The sequence below is a fragment of the Cydia splendana genome, chromosome 10 (genome assembly GCF_910591565.1).
Source record: "Cydia splendana chromosome 10, ilCydSple1.2, whole genome shotgun sequence".
NCBI lineage: Eukaryota > Metazoa > Arthropoda > Insecta > Lepidoptera > Tortricidae > Cydia > Cydia splendana.
In genome coordinates, this window is record NC_085969.1 from 13,666,965 (window position 1) to 13,683,678 (window position 16,714).

Below are 16,714 nucleotides of genomic sequence, written 5' to 3' on the forward strand. Positions count from 1 at the left end.
AGCATAATTAATACAAACTTCAGTGACTTAGGGCCGATACAGACGGACTACAACCCGACTGCAACTTGTATGGGAACTGCACGCCAATCGAAACGTCGGCGTGCAGTTCAGCAAAATGACCCAGTACCCTGGCAGTACCTAGTGGAACTCAGGTTTGGTGTAACAAAGGCACATTATGGTTTGGTCATTCGACTCATCTTGATGAGCACTTAGGAGAGTAGTACCCAAGATAGAGCCGATGCCGAACCCTGGCAGTACCTAGTGGAGCTCAGGTTTGGTGTAACAAAGGCACATTATGGTTTGGTCATTCGACTCATCTTGATGAGCACTTAGGAGAGTAGTACCCAAGATAGAGCCGATGCCGAACCCTGGCAGTACCTAGTGGAGCTCGGGTTTGATGCAACATACACACACGCTGTTTTGGATATCCGACTCGTCATGATGATCACTGGGTAGATCAGTACTTTCAGTACCCAAGATAGCTGATGCTGAACCCTGACAGTGCCTAATGGAGCTCAGGTTTTATACAACCAGAGCTGGGCACCGTTAATCAAAAAGTTACCTTCGTTAATCGTTAATCCGTTAAATAAAAAGTTAACTTCGTTAAACGTTAAAACGTTACTCTTCAAAAGTTTTAACGGAAGTTAAAGTTAATCGTTAATCGTTAACTCGAAATCGTAAATCGTAAAACTAGGAGAAATAATCATAAATTTTGATTTTTATTAAAGACTAATCTACTAATTAACATGGTAATCATTACTAATTAATAATAGCATAGCCAATAAAAATATCATTCGCTAGCATCTGACATAAGGTGCATGTGCCCCTTCATGAACATGAGCATATTAAAATTGTCGTCTGATAGCGACGCCCGTTTTGGAGAAAAAATATCTTTTCCCGCCGAAAACAGGCGTTCCACAGCAGCACTCGATGGTATACTAGTGTTATATTGGAGGCAGCGCGCGGCCTTGGTGTGAGTAGGTACTTAGGTATTAACGATTAACGGACTTAAGAAAAGTTAACGGAAGTTTACAAGTCCGTTACAGGTTTTTAAAGTTAACTTAAAAGTTAATCCGTTACTCGAAAACTTAACTTCGTTAATTAACGATTAACGGATTAACGAGTTAATGCCCAGCTATGTATACAAGATAGGCACACGCTGTTTTGGTCATGCAACTCGTCTTGATGAGAACTTAGGAAAGTAGTACCCAAGATAGAGCTGATGCCGAACCCTGGCTGAACCTAGTGGAACTCGATCAGGTTTGATGCAACATAGACACACGCTATTTTGGACATCCGACTCGTCATGATGAGCACTTGGGAGAACAGTACCCAAGATAGAACTCATGCTGAACCCTGGCAGTACCTAGTGGAACTCAGGTTTGTTGCAACATAGGCACACGCTGTTTTGGCCATCCGACTCGTCTTGATGAGCACTTAGGAGATTAGTACCCAAGATAGAGCTGATGCTAAACCCTGGCTGTACCTAGTGGAACTCAGGTTTGGTGCAACATAGGCACACGCTGTTTTGGTCATCTGACACGTCTTAATGAGAACTTGGAAGAGCAGTACCCAAGATAGAGCTGATGCTGGACCCTGGCTGTATCTAGTGGAACTGTGTGTGTTAGTTTATGTGCGGAGCAGCGTGATTAAGTCATAAGTCATAAGTCATAAGTCATTTATTCATAAAACCAATTTACACGTTATATATAGAACATATTTACAATATGCCGTGAACAAACAAAAACTCAATTTGAAATACATCTAACATCACATCATTACATTACATTATTTGTAATAATTTAACACTAAGAGTTACTTGACATCCCTTTTATGAAAATTTAGGTACTCGTCATAATCATAAAACGGGTGCTCAACAAGCCAGCGTTTGAGGCGACATTTAAAACTGCCCAAGCTCTGGGCGCTGGTGATGCTAAAGGGCAGGTTGTTGTAGACGGCGGGCCCCATGATGTGGGTGAGCTTGGCCGACTTGGCCATTTTACAGCCCACGCCAACGAGCTTGTGGGCGTTACGTGTGTTGTACTTGTGTACCATGCTATGCGTTTTGTAGGCCGAAAGATTTGACCTCACATACATAGCCACCTGCAAGATGACTATTGCTGGTAAAGTCAGTACCCCCAGCTTTTTAAAATAGGGTCGTGCAGGAGTGTTGTGCGGGACACGGGCGATTATCCTGATCGCGCGCTTCTGGAGACGGAATACCCTTTCCCACTCGGCACAGCGTCCCCATAGCTCCGCACCATACTGGAGCAGCGAGTGCACCGTGGCAAAATAGCACGAGCGCGCGACCTCGTCCGACACCAACCTAGTTACTCGTCCTAATGCAAAGCACGCACTGCCGATTCTTCCGCTGAGTCTGTCAATATGATGGTCCCACTTCAGACAGGTGTCAATTTCGAACCCTAGGAAACCGGTGCTACTTAATTGGTCTAAAGCGGTCCCATTTGCAGACACAGCAAGTGGCCTCGTGCTGCGACCCGATAGATTGAAGACCAGGTAGTGGGTCTTCTTGAGGTTTAGCGCTAGACCATTGACATTAAACCACTGTGCAAGCTGCGCCGCGGTTTCATTTAATTTCTCTTCTATGGCGTCCACCGATTGCGCTGTGACGATTGCAGCAACATCATCTGCGTACATAAGGATTTCAGCAGCCTGTATTGCATGCGGCAGATCGTTCAGTAACAACGAGAATAATATGTTTGAAACCGATGAGCCCTGAGCTACACCCATGGTAGTTTCTAGCGGGTCTGATCTAGCCTTTCCGCCGTCTCCGACTACAATTTGAGATCTATATTGCAAAAGACTCTTGAACAAGGAAAGTGTCGGACCATCGATCCCATAATGCCTTAGCTTGCTGGTAAGGACTGCGTGGTCCGCGACGTCAAAAGCTCTGGACAGGTCGCAGCACAATATAGCAACATGCTGTTTCCTCTCTCTGGCATCCACTACGCGTCGGACCACATCACGAGTCAGTGTGGTTGTGGAGCGGCCCGCTCGATAGGCGTGTTGTCTGTCCGATAGGGCGCTCGTCGACTCTAGGAAACTCGTCAACCGGCGGCTGATTCCGTTTTCAAGTACCTTTGCCATCGCGGGGATAATAGCAACGGGTCTGTATGCATCCATATCCCCTCTTTTACCCTTGCCTTTAAAGATGGGAGCTATTTTGCTGATTTTAAGTGGTTTAGGGTAGGTGCCCTCCCTTATACAGCGATTGAATAGCTCCGCCATGGCATAGGCTAAGGGGGTTGGAGCAGCCCTTAGTAGCTTCATATTTATCCCATAGATGTCCATTGAGGCTTTAGGGGGGATGAGGGAGGTTATCAAGCGATAGACCTCATCCGCGCTGAAAGGTCGGAGCCTCAGGGAACGATCCGCGGCCGGCAGTGCGGCGCGCAGCTGGCGTAGGGCACGGGTGCCGTCTGCGCGCGGCGCGCCGCACGCCGCCGCGGCGCCGAGGAACCTATTGTTCAGCGCATCGACAACGTCCTTTTTACTTGCGAACTGTGACCCATCGGTGTTTACAATCACCTCCGTGACGTCCAATCGTGGGCAATTATTTTTACCTCTCTCCTTGTTAACGACATTCCAGAGCATTTTGGACTAGTAGGATTACCGCTAGTAGGTGTCCAGAAGGGATAGTTTTTCGATCAATTGTGTGGAGTGGACGCAAAAATAAATTCAAGAACATTGGCTCGCTGACCCAACATTATGTAGGAAAGCCAGTTGGGTTCCTTACAAAAAGTACTGGGCGACCGTGTAGGATGTAATGCACTTATGAAATTGTATATTACGTGTGGATGATATTGGCAATTTGATTTTGTCGTCTGGACACGTTTTTAAAGGACAAAGTAAAAGCTGTAACAGACAGGCGTACCGGACAGCAACCGGTTCGGTGCGTTAAGGTAGAAAACCTCCGCGAGCCCTTACAAAGCTCTGCTTTTTGCTAGTTATATTACATAAATTTCCGTCTATTCTATATTCCAAATACATATTTGAGATGGCATACATTTACAGAAATTGTTTGTGTAAAAAAAACTGATTTATGCCTATCCGAGTCCATGAGCTGATCATTGTGCGAAAAATGAACAGTTATAGGTATACAATGGTTCCTTGTTACCTACCACATCCCTTATGTACTATACGCGTAAATACGTGTAATTAAATTGCTACGTGGTAAGTCAAACAAAATTAGTTTTCGTCTCTCGGTGCCATCGCACGCCAGATTCATACAGCGTTAGGTTCTCACACAGAGTATATCTGTGTAAGTATAGTATAAGACAGAGTATATAGAGTTTAAGAGATAATACGTTTACGAATTTGGAAACCGACTGCGTCATCTTCAGTATAGTATCTTAAGTAAGTTAAAATGGGTCGACAGATTCGTAGCTGCCTCAGACGTTCGAATTACTCTAACAGCGGTAACATTACCGAATATAATGCTGAATCGCCAACGAGATTAGTTGCATCAGGTAGGTACATCCTTAAATTTTTCGTAATAAAAAATATTTCCTTCTTGTTTCAATTAAAATGCGTTAAAATTATGTTCTGACAGTAAATTCAATCAGTTATTTCCGTTTAAATATTTACCTTACTCAAATCAAAATATGTGACGTTATCTATGAAAAGGGACCTTATTGTTGAAGGCGCTTACGCCATTATTAACGAGGTTCCGATATAAATACAATGCCGCGCGACGCTGTGCGGCTTAAGCGCCATCGACAATAAGGTCCCTTTTCATAGATAATGCCCCATATTTGAGTAAGGTGTAGTGATTGAGTAGGCTCGCAAAACCCGTGAAGAACGATTATATGCAAATTTGATTTCTTCTGACCCTAACTAAAAATCGATCATTCAAATTGAACAATTTCGCCAGTTTCCCTAATATATTTTTTTAAATTAAATACGTAAGTCATTGTCAAAAGCCGTTACTAAATCGTTACAAGCCTTCAATCATTTCTCGGCGTCGCAGCTTTCGTGATTGATTAGCAGGTACGCAAAGAAGCCAAAATAGATTCCCTTGACCTCCATGATGACACTTGAAGGATCCTTTTAATCTTGTACGGGTAGAACTATTCATTCTGTAGATAATAATATCTTGTGTTACCTACTTACTGATGGCGAGTGAGATTGCCAGAGCTCCCGAAAATATACTCTGCATCTGCATTATTTCCTTTAGCTGTCAACATAGTGAATCTTATAAGAGGTATGTAAGATCTCTAAACGTCGAATTTGAACTTATGACTGTCTCAATTCGACAACCGTGCGCGTCTCACTAATAGTACTCAGGTATATATTATAGCTCGTATATTCGCGAGCGGGATAGGCATGCTGTAATTACTTGCATATATCATATAAATATCAAAATGCATATATCATAGACCTTCAAACGCATAAATATGTAGACTACGGTCACCGTCCACTTGAAATCAGATCATTTGTAAACTAGTTTGCCACTATCCTAGTTAGAATGTTTTTTTTTTTTATTTTATATGGAGACAATCTTATACATAATTTACCCTTTTTGGTTTATAAGCGAATGAATTATGGAATGTATTGGCAATTTTAGAATAAACTTTTTCAAAAGCAGTCATCATAAATGTTGACCCAATTTTTGAGCTTCGTCAAAAACCTAGTTCGAAATCGCCGCCGCCGGGTCGGTTGAGCTTAGAGCTCGGCGAAATGTGCGGAAATCAGTTCTATTGTTCTATTTTTCAGTCCGAAAACAGTGGACTAAAATGCAATTTACTAGATACCGTCTCTGGCGAACCACGAGTTTAGATCCTATTATGCCTTTAGGTTTTTGCTTGCATGATTTTCAGATACAGCGTGACTATAAAACTAGTTTTAGGTGCAAGTTTTTTTTTTTAATATTTAAGGTTACATTCGAATTGCGCCTGCAGCAGCTTTAAGACCGCTGCATTAACGACCCGCTGGTTGTGGGCGATATTTATCATTGTCAATTTCCTTTACAGCAGCAACGCTGGCAGTGGCCATCTGAATAACACCTCTCTACTCGTATACCAAAAGAAGATCCTTTATATGTAGATGCAAAAAACATCAAAATACACTACTCTTTGCAGTCATATTCACAAAGGTAACATAGCAGTCTATTGATGATAATTAGGTTTAGGTTCTGTTACAAATGAAGCGTTTTTATTTATATATGAATAATGCAATTTGACGATAACAATCCATCAGTTTCAAGTCTCCCTATTTTAGGTTTTAAATGCTTAAGTTAATGATAAAAAAACTTTGACGCTCAACGTAATGTAATAGAAAACAAGGAAAGTACCATTGTTTAGTACAAAGCGTAAGTACTAAGTACTACAAAAACAAAGCAATGTTCGTTGCAACAGCAAAAATTATATAGAGAACAGTACCTACAGCGCACTATTAAACCAACACTTTGCTAGGAAACAACATTGTGTAAGCAGAAATAGCCTTTAGAAAACTTAATTACTTTGCGTCAGATACAGTAGTTATAATAAAAGTCGCTTAGTTGATAATTATAAACTCATATTTGTGCTCGAGAAATGTATTAAACTTAGGGTTTAACTAAACTAAATATCGATAAACTTCATTCATCGCTACGACATTTGTACTTAATATTCAACTAGCTACACGTAGAACACGTGTTTGAGAATTGATGAAGTTAATACATATTTAAAATTCCATTTGTACCTATTATTTTATTCCCTTTACCACCAGCTGCACCTTACCCACAATCTATTACGCCAAATCCTACATAACATAATATATTTATTTCAAACTGAATCTTAAAGAAGAATCCACGCCAAAATTAATGAATCTATTCCAAAACTAAGGGCATAGACAACAAGATAGAAATACATTTCAGGGATCACGGCGCGGATAATAAAAATAATGGATTTAAAATTCAATTGTCTGCAAAGCGATAAGGCAACAAAGGAATCCAAGCATGTAATTACGAACTATGAATGCCTGGCTGGATGAAATGGTGTCTGAAAAGTTCGGTATTTTGCCTGCAATTTACTCCTAATATCGTAGTTCCAATTCAGTTAAAGACATTCTATTTTTTTCAACTTTTAACGCCAGACTCTAATTTTCCATTTGAATACGAAATTCACACAAAAAAAATCAACCTTTGTTATTCTAACTAAAAGATCTAAGTTACTATTCTTCTTCTTCTTCTTCGCCTAGCCTTTTCCCATATCATTTATCATCATCATCATCTAATTTACAATTATTAAAAAAAAATCGCATTATGCTACAGTTTGCTAAAGGACTTAGAAAAACTCCACTAAACCGATAAAGCAAACCTTTGTTCTGTTCGCTGATTTTCATGGGAAACTGTTGCGAAACTTTACAGTTTGAAACTTCAAAACTGTTTCTAAAAATATGTTGTTTCGGTAAAGCTCCGTTGTTTTTTATGATGGAAAGTTTGTGTGGTTTCTTTATCGATATAGTTTTGTAAAGTTTTAGATAAGGATGTGTCCTGAACATAAATAAGCCAGACGTTCGTTAAACCGATTGGCTGCTTTATAAATCTTTGCAATAAACTGAAGGCAAATCAGCAATTAAAAGTCCCGGCGAGATTTAAGGAGAGCTATTTTCGGAACGCCCAAGAATCAGCGTCTGTGATCAGATCCTTATCGCCAACTTAAGTCAACTCACTTCTACTAAGAGGTACATTTGGATTTTAAAAATATCACATTGATTTCAATTTCATATTAGTGGTTTTCGTTTGCACATATATATTATTGCAAGAGGGATGGACTTACACTAAAATACAATCTTAATTTAAACCCAAATGAGTCTCGTAGTAGCTTAAATAAGTCTGAAGAATAGATACTTACTTACTTAGTAGATACCTATCTCGTGTAGTTTAATGGGCAGAGTAAGTATGTACAATCCAAATCAGATAATCTAGGCTATTTTGTGAGATCATTGCGAAATTCACGGCCAATAAAGCACGGCATAAGTATGTTTTTCTGGTGATTTATTAAGGCATCACATTTTTTTATTAGACACTGAATGTTACATGGAAAAAAAGTAAACGAGAAAACTTCATCGAAGCGAGCCTTTATAAACAGGATTGAAATACTGAATTTATGGCTTTGCAAATGGCCAATATAATTCATCTCATTTCGGGGCCAAGGGCTACCTGCCGCTTATTTTACGTACATTTTGGCCTTGTAGGTCCCTACCTACTAAACCCCTAGGCTTAATACGGCGCAGCCTCCTGTATTTCAGTAATCTGTAGATTTCCATAACAGCCTCTTAAAGTCAAGTATTATAAACTAACTAGCTTTTGCCCGCGACTTCGTCAGCGTGGAATTATTAATTTAGGTAGGTAGCTATTATTTTATTCAATCTTTGTTGATTCCCCATACAAAGTTCAACCCCCCTTTTCACCCCCTTAAAGGGTGATTTCTTGAATGAAAACTACCATTTGTCCTTCCTCGGGACTCAAACAATCTCTATACCAGATTTCATCTAAATCGGTTTAGTGGTTTACGCGTTAAGAGGTAACAGACAGACAGACAGATTTCCTTTTATAATATTAAGGATGGATATACATATAACAGAAGTCGAGCTATATAGGTAGTTACCTAATATTTATTAATAAGTTCTCATCATCTCTGTTGTTTCAGATTCGCATGATACAATCGGCGTCAGTTTAAAAATGAGACCGCGCAACGTAACACACTATGTTGCTTCGCCGGTGTGACAGCTTGCCCACGCGGCTTCGCGACGGCGACGCACCCGCCACTGCCGACCCCGCGCCTCAACCGACTCCCACTAAACTACCCGACTCAAACACCGTCTCGAATTTCTGCGAAGCATTCACGCGAGAAGAGGTTATCGCCACTTGGAAATCTCTATACACGGACATCAAAAACATAAAAAATGGTTTCCCGACTAACGACCTGCCAAATCATGGAGGCGCCGAAAAGAAATCCATTACGCACAATTTCATTCCTTCTTTTCCGTGCAACAATAAAAACGTGCCGCGAAGAATCACTTATGATAATAGGCAGAGGGTCATCCCTAGAGTGGCCGAACGCAGGTCATCATTATCGTTGGACACGGGCCAAGCTCGGGAGCAAGGCGTGAGCAGGGCTCGTCGAAGGACTTTGCTGCAGCGTCTTCTCTCATGGAGGACCCCGGATTGCGATTGCTCCGAGCGCTGTCCGAGACCTTACCGTCAACAGGAACTTTGTGTATGCAATGCGACTTGTATGCGAAAACCGGTTAAGTGCAATAAGTATGCGGAAAGAGGCCGATCTAAAAGTGTAGGTTATGAAGCAGCGCGAGAGGTGACTAGGTTTCGACGGTTAGTGTTTGTGTTAAGCATTTATGGGAAGAATTATTTTCTGATTGATTTACCCTGTCGAATGCATGTATATTATGTAGCTTTTATATGTAGCTATACTAGGTCGATAACGCAATATTAGCTTGCACCGTCGCGGAAAAATAATATAATAAATGGCAGATATCAATCAAATCAGGAGATAAATCTTCTCAAGCCCGCTAAAGTGTTATGGTGTATATAGGTGCGCGAGTGCTGGTGCAACGGTCGGAGTGGAGACGGCGGCGGCGTTAAGGGCCCGAGCGGCGCTGACCCTCGCTCGCCGCTACTACCCTGAGGGAGGATGGGGCTGGACGATTACTATAGTGGGAACTATTGTGCAAGTGATATCTCATGGGTTGCAGCTCGGCGGTGGCACGGGCGCCATCGCTTGCACGGCAGCATCGAAGTATCGCGTCCCGCCTCTTTATACCCACGGTAAGTTATTTTACAGGTATTTAACTCAAAGTGTAACAACCAGTGTATAGTACAAACCCTGGTATGTCCAACCGGGGGAAAATAGACTGAATCTCTTAGCCAAGATCCTCATTGGGCCAATGAGTCTGAGTAGTTTGATTCTTGGATTAATTTCGATACATCTTAGCCTCTTCAAATATAACTCGATATGTAAAAGAGTTTATAAAAGTTTGTAGTCTACTATAAAGGTAAATGATAGGTAACACTGAACCTATCTTTATATTAATTAGGTATTTCGTGACACGGCTCAGCTCTAGCGGACAGTAATTTTGCTACCAAGTATTAGTTCCGCTACAAGGTAACACCCAGGGATAAGGTCTAGGATTATATCACAGTATTTCACAGCTCAATTTATTGTCACCGTTATCCGTCCAACTATTTAATTCTACACAGCCAAATATTTGAATAATAAGTAACCCGTGTTTTAACCGTGGTACCACGGCTTTTGTACCACAGGGGACCACGGGTAATTTTTTTTCTCCGTAGACCCACTGCACTAGAATGGGACTACGGGTAATTGAAAAGAACTGTCTTTTTTTTACCCGTGGACCACCGTTGTCATATTTGGAAGGTTATATAGGTAGGATTAATTATTACATTCTCTTACATTTATGTTTCTTCTCCAAAAACATTTGCTTCACAACGTAACTAGACGGGCTAGACTAGACTATTTCTGGGCGGTTTGCCCTTCGGGCATCTGAAGCTACCTAACGAACCTAACCTACCTACTCGTACCTACCTACTTACGCTTAAATTGAAGTGGGTCTATGGGGAAATAAATTATCTGAGGAATGACCAGTGAGCCCACGGAAAGTTTCGTATTGAAAAAGATAACTTAAAACTGGAGCAGTGGGTCTACGGGGAAAAAAATTACCCGTGGTCCCCTTGTGGTACAAAAGCTGTGGTACCACGGTTAAAACACCAAGTAACCAAGCGCGAACCAATGCCCTGAAGCAGTACGGTGAGTCATTTAATACGCGAATAAAATATCGAATACATTCTTACATGTGATTTCTATTTGTTAGGAATAACGACCGTAAAGATACGCACGTGAGTTAAATGTAAAGGCTCACCTCACGTATTCTGCAAATACACTGACCTACTTACAGCCACGTAACATTCGATATCGAATAAATTGCGGCATCGTAAACAGTGATTTTGAATTGCTTTGCATTGCCAACAAGTATTAACTGCTACCTAGTATTACTGTAATAAGTGAGTGGCTATTTAATGTGTTCGTTTGATAATTGTCGCTACACTGACGTTCAGTTTATCAAGGAAACAAAAAGTGCTGTTTACGCGGTAGATTCCAAAAAAAAATTAACTGTTATAGGTAAATTACATCGCTAATAAATAATAAACAGGAGGAAAAATCTGACAACGACGTTATTGCCATTGAAACAAAAGTACTTTTAAATTTTACTTAATGTTCAAGGTAATAATTGAAGGTATGATTATTTATTTTGATACATTTTTGACCAGTCAGTCTGGATTCGTAGTCAATATGACAATGGTTGAAAGAAAACGCCTGACGAAACTTAAATCATGTATGGAAATAGTCACGTGACCTTTCGTAGCATCTGTTATCCCGATACATTTTTACTTTTCGTTTGGCGTTTATTGATGTACAGTCGACGTCAAAAATATGTTTACACTTTTGCACCTTACTCCTTTGTAATAAGGCGAAAAATGTAAACATATATTTGACGTCGACTGTACAGTTACCATCTTGGCTATGCCCACGTCTCGCATAGTTATTCAATTCAATTATTTATTCATTTCAAATCCAGAGATCCATAATATTGTTAGTACAACAAATCTTAAAATTAATTAAGGTTAGTGACTTGAAAATTACATAATAATAATAATAAACCTATCTACAAGTACATACTAAAAAATAAATATAACTAGGCAACATAAATGCACCACTTCTCAGCATCTGTGGCTGCCACATGCAGTCCATTCCAGTGCATGAGCAGTAGTGGTGCATCTATAGTTATAGTTGGGATGGAAACATAAAACGGCCACAACCAGACTGCTAAGAGAACATGTCGAAGAAGACATGTTGACTTTTAATAATAAAAATAATATTTCCGATGACTCGTAACTAGTCGTAACTCATGTAGTTCTAAAGACAGTGACAATACATACGCCTGTAACCGCCCGTCACGGCGATAAGGAAACTTCGCGTCGCTCTCGGCCAATCTGATTAACGACCCCGCTGTCTAACCACTCATCTCGCTTTTTCCGGGTTATGTTCCGAGAACAGATAAACTCCCCTTAATTCCTTGCAAAATGTACGTTGTCACGCTTTCGAAAGGTTTTGGGGCACGTATCCGTCTAAAAATGTGTTTTTTTTTATTCAGCAGCTACTATTAGATTTTTGTGGTGGTGCCGGGGATTATTTTTACGTTATGGTACACTAAGGTGGTATGTCATATGGTCCGTCAACTTGTAGGTACCTTATGCTATATATTAATATAAACTAATACGGGCTTCACTCATTAATCAGTAATTAAAATGGGACTATCGCGTGTATGTACTTATTTTTGCTATCATTCGTTGTATTGTATCGTTATGTGCCAGAAACTCTCTTCGTAACTTTTATAATATATCACACATAAAACATACATACATTACATACTTTGTCCTTATAGGTAAGTAATTTAGATTTATGGAGAGTAGTAGTAGTAGTAAATTCTTTATTGTACAAAAAGACATATTAAAAATAACATAAAATTAGTAAGAAGTAGATACAAAGGTACAACTGTACTGTGTCAAAAAATACTTCACTCCTTCGATCGGTGCATGTCAGTATCGATAAATCGACCTGTAATTGAAGTTAACATACTTAAGTAACTTCGGAATAAAGTTCGTGTGTCAAGTTGGAATGTTTCGCGAATACTTTCGGTACAAACCTAACGGAAGCCGAGCGCAGTCGCCAGCCATTTTCGATTTTTATGAGGTAAGTTTTTATGTTCTAAGATTTTTACGACTCCTTTCATTCAATATGAGTTGAAATTTTTTGACCCGGTTTTTTCAATCGAGAGCTAAAAAATAAACGTTATTAAAAGGCGAAGGTTATTGTTATCGATTATTTAGACATGGTAAATACCCGTTATAATGGTACCTAGTTAGAACATGTACATATACTTTCAGCGCTGCAAACAGTGAGCAATTATGGTTAATTCTATTATTTATACAATACAAATCATACATTGATATGATACTAATCTAAAAGTATGTCGGTCATTTGATTCACCACAATCACACAAAATACAATTTATCAACAAGGCCGGTTTTCTGTGCATATTTCGCCGTTGTTGATTTTTTAGAACATCTAATTCCCTCAGAGAGTAAAAAAATTGTTGCAGTCTATTTTTGATACCGGCAATAGAGTAGATTGAATTTTATTGACGCCGGGGATTATGAATTAACAAACATTGCCCGGAGCTACTCGGATTAATCCCAGTTTTAATGGATACCTAGTCGAAGTATTTTTAGGCAAATCGATATTTTGTTGATTATCCCTAATACCTAGGTCCCTCTAATGATTTCGCTTTAGAAACGTGGAACAAAAACTGGTTGATTGAGACAATGCATGGTTACCAAGTTCCGATTTTTATTAGACTTCAAATTTCTAGATACGAGTATTCCTAGTTATTCAAACAAGTCAAATAAGCACCGGTCATCTTTTATTACCGTTAACCGTCTAACATTACCCTGATGGAGGTTGATACATTACCCGGCGATAAAGATTGCACATCGGTCTTTAGAAAGGGAATATTGGAGACAACGAGAGAGAAAGAGACAACACTCTACGAAGCCGAAATTCCGATGTGCAATCTTTATCGCCGGGTACCTACTGTACCTAAATCCAAATATATATCAAGTTATAGCTGGTCAAGCAAATCTTGTCAGTAAAAAAAGGCGCGAAATTCAAATTTTCTATGGGACGATATACCTTCGCGCCTACATTTTTCAAATTTGCCGCCTTTTTCTACTGACAAGATCTGCTTGACCAAGTATATATAATATCATTACATCAAGGGTGAACTAGGACATTGCACACTGTGACTGTCCACTGTTATTAACGGCGTACAATAGCGTAACGGGCTCCGTTCAGATCTGCTCGCAATGGTGAAATGCATACAGGTGCTTCCAGGTGCATTGTATTCCATTTCACTCCAGTCCGCTCAGTTTTTGGTGGAAAGCAGGCATAAGTAATGAAACCACTGTCTTTAAAAGTTTCTTTTTTGACAGTAATTACAATTACGGTATTGTTAAGCATGGTCCTGAGACGCCTACAAGCTACGCCTGCTGATAGATGATAAATAAACACGTACACTTAGGTTAGTCGAGCCACACGTCCACGGCCCAAAAACTTGTAATATCCCAAAACACACGCGTCTCACCAACAAATAAATCAAACTGCCGATATTGGCATTATCCCGTCTGTTCTAATATTAGGGACGTGATGTGACGAACACGTTTCTTTTTGAAAAAACAAACGCATGTGCTTTCTTGTAGCTAACAATTTCCAAATTATTAGAAGTCGAGTTTGGCAGGCGTAATATTTACTTACAAATCGGAGCTCGACATTGCAAATTTGTAGTTTTGAAATACTTATAGGTACCTACCTTAAACCTAATACGATTAAAATATATTTTTCAAAATCATAAAGTAATAACCCTTAAATTTAAAAACGCCGTTTTATTCAAATCAAAGTCATTTTATGTAATAAAAATATTGTTTCTTCCATATTACAATTGAAAATCAGTCAAACGATTGTTGAATAAAATATATACATATATATATTTTTTCAAAATACTGCTTGTAAATGTATGTAAACTCAAATACGATAGAGCCGTAATTATGTAAATTTATCGTCCCTAAATTGGTAAAAATCACTCGCTGGAGTCGCTGGCTGCTTATCAAGTCCAATATTTAAATGACAACAACGGTGCTAAACAAACCTCATGAATATTTTTATTCCTCTTATTCTTATTATTACATGTAGTTCCGTCGTAAAAAAAATCGACAAAAAAGATCTGTTATGACACCTTATGGGTTTAGTTCGTTATTAGGGTTCCTTAGGCGAAGGCAGACAATCGGGCCCTAATACGAGTAGGTACTAATAAGCCTCCACCGCCTGTTCCAATCTGACTGTTCGTCTGTCTGTCGGTCTCTCGGCAGGCTCTAATGTGTATATAACCGGTAACACGTATTTTCCGCTTTATGGCGAAAAGCACCTGCGAACAAAGAACCCGCCATACAGTCGCTAGCATTTAATGTGTTAAGGAAAATTTTCTTTGTAAAAAACGGTATTATGGTACTGGTACAGAACCCTCAGAGCGTAAAATACAATCATCTCGTACTTATCCGATTTTTATCCCGCATCTCAAAATTGCTCTGTCACTTGGGGAACATTTAATAAGACATTGTCGTACAATATGATTATTTCCATAACGTGCGTGTCACGTCTAGGTACCTTAATATCGATATCGATTGAGTTGTTGGCAATATGGCGTCGATATTGGCAGCTACCTAACCTTATTACACAGCATTTTGCTCTAAATTGACTTGTGTCGATACTTTGTTTGAAAATCATTATTATGGTCTGTTCGACAAGTTCAACATGGTGAAAAGTAGAGATACCTACCTACTCCTCCTAAAAATGCGTGTGATAGGTACCTCTTTGGATTCGGAATTATGTGTACTTATAGAAAAAAGGATTCGAAAGCGTTTATTAGCCCACAAAAAAAAAGTTACAGACAAAAAAAGGCGGAAAAAAGAAGATATTTAGTTTTTCGCTAATATCTCTAAAAGTAAATATAATATGTATTATTAAAGGCCTGACCTGGAAAATTCCCGGAAAAAGAGGGCAAGGTCGCCCACGTACCACCTGGAGGCGCACAGTGGAAAAAGAGGCGGCATCAGTTGGCCGCTGGGCGGAGCTGGAAGAGGCCGCGCTGGACCGCAAAGAATGGAAATCCCTTCTGATAGCCCTATGTCCCTGATGGGAGATAACAGGATATCATCATCATCATCATCATCATCATCATCATCATCATCATCATCATCATCATCATCATCATGTATCATTAAAGAGGTTGAAATTTTCATATGGTAATTATTAGTTGTTGCTAGACAAATGTTATATAAAAGTATTGTACTTATCTGTAAAGAAGGCATTATGTCGTGTCTGTAAACGCTGACAAGCTGCTGCTGCACGCTGCTGTGCGGTATAAATCCAAACTAAAAATACCTACTGACTAAAGTGCCAACTGTGAGTGTTAACTTTAACAGTGTCCTGTTGCAATTCTAATCGTACTAGTTCTATTCGAAGTAGGTACAATGATACAGCGTGTTCCATTCCACTTCGATTGAGCTTCCTCCTATTGTTAAAGGAAAGCGATCAGATATATTCCAACCACCTGCCAAGCGCGGGCGATCCAATAAAACCTAGTACTTTCAGTCTCTGATCTAGAATTAAGTTTAGGCGTAAAGTTAAACTGTGCAATAGGGAAGCCATCACGTAAGTATGTGAACATTTCATGAGTGCGAAAGAAGCAGACTACATAAATGAAAAAACGTGACCACGTTTGAGCTTCATAGCGGCCGCTTGAATGTACCAAAATGTAAGGTTAGAGGACTAAAAAATGCGAAAAGCTGTATTCAAGGTATATAGTTGGAATATACTATTTACAAAGCAAATAATTTACACAATAAGTACTCCCAATGACACTTGACATCATTACGATTTTGGTCACAAGTTTGAACAGGCAATCTTGTATCATCTCATTCTAGCAGATAGGTCTTGTGAGAATGAAAACAGGACCGTGTAAGAACTAGATTACATCTCCAGTTATACATAGTTGGTAC

At 39.6% G+C, this 16,714-nt stretch overlaps 2 protein-coding genes across 2 annotated transcripts in view; one reads left to right on the top strand and one right to left on the bottom strand.

Annotated features, from left to right (window-relative positions):
* Positions 1-1,815: 1,815 nt before the first annotated feature.
* LOC134794580 (uncharacterized) lies at positions 1,816-3,615 on the bottom strand. Its single transcript, XM_063766387.1, has one exon. The coding sequence runs from the start codon at positions 3,613-3,615 to the stop codon at positions 1,816-1,818; it is 1,800 nt and encodes a 599-aa protein (XP_063622457.1).
* A 4,996-nt stretch (positions 3,616-8,611) lies between these two features.
* LOC134794326 (monocarboxylate transporter 10-like) overlaps positions 8,612-16,714 on the top strand; it is a 196,029-nt gene continuing 187,926 nt past the window's right edge. The window contains exons 1-2 of the mRNA XM_063766110.1: positions 8,612-9,337; positions 9,558-9,790. Coding sequence (XP_063622180.1) covers positions 8,712-9,337; positions 9,558-9,790 — 859 coding nt within the window. The 5' untranslated portion in view covers positions 8,612-8,711. The remainder of the gene's footprint in view (positions 9,338-9,557; positions 9,791-16,714) is intronic.

Coding starts and splice junctions, on each gene's coding strand:
- LOC134794580 (XM_063766387.1), bottom strand. CDS start 3,615: ATGCTCTGGAATGTCGTTAACAAGGAGAGAGGTAAAAATAATTGCCCA.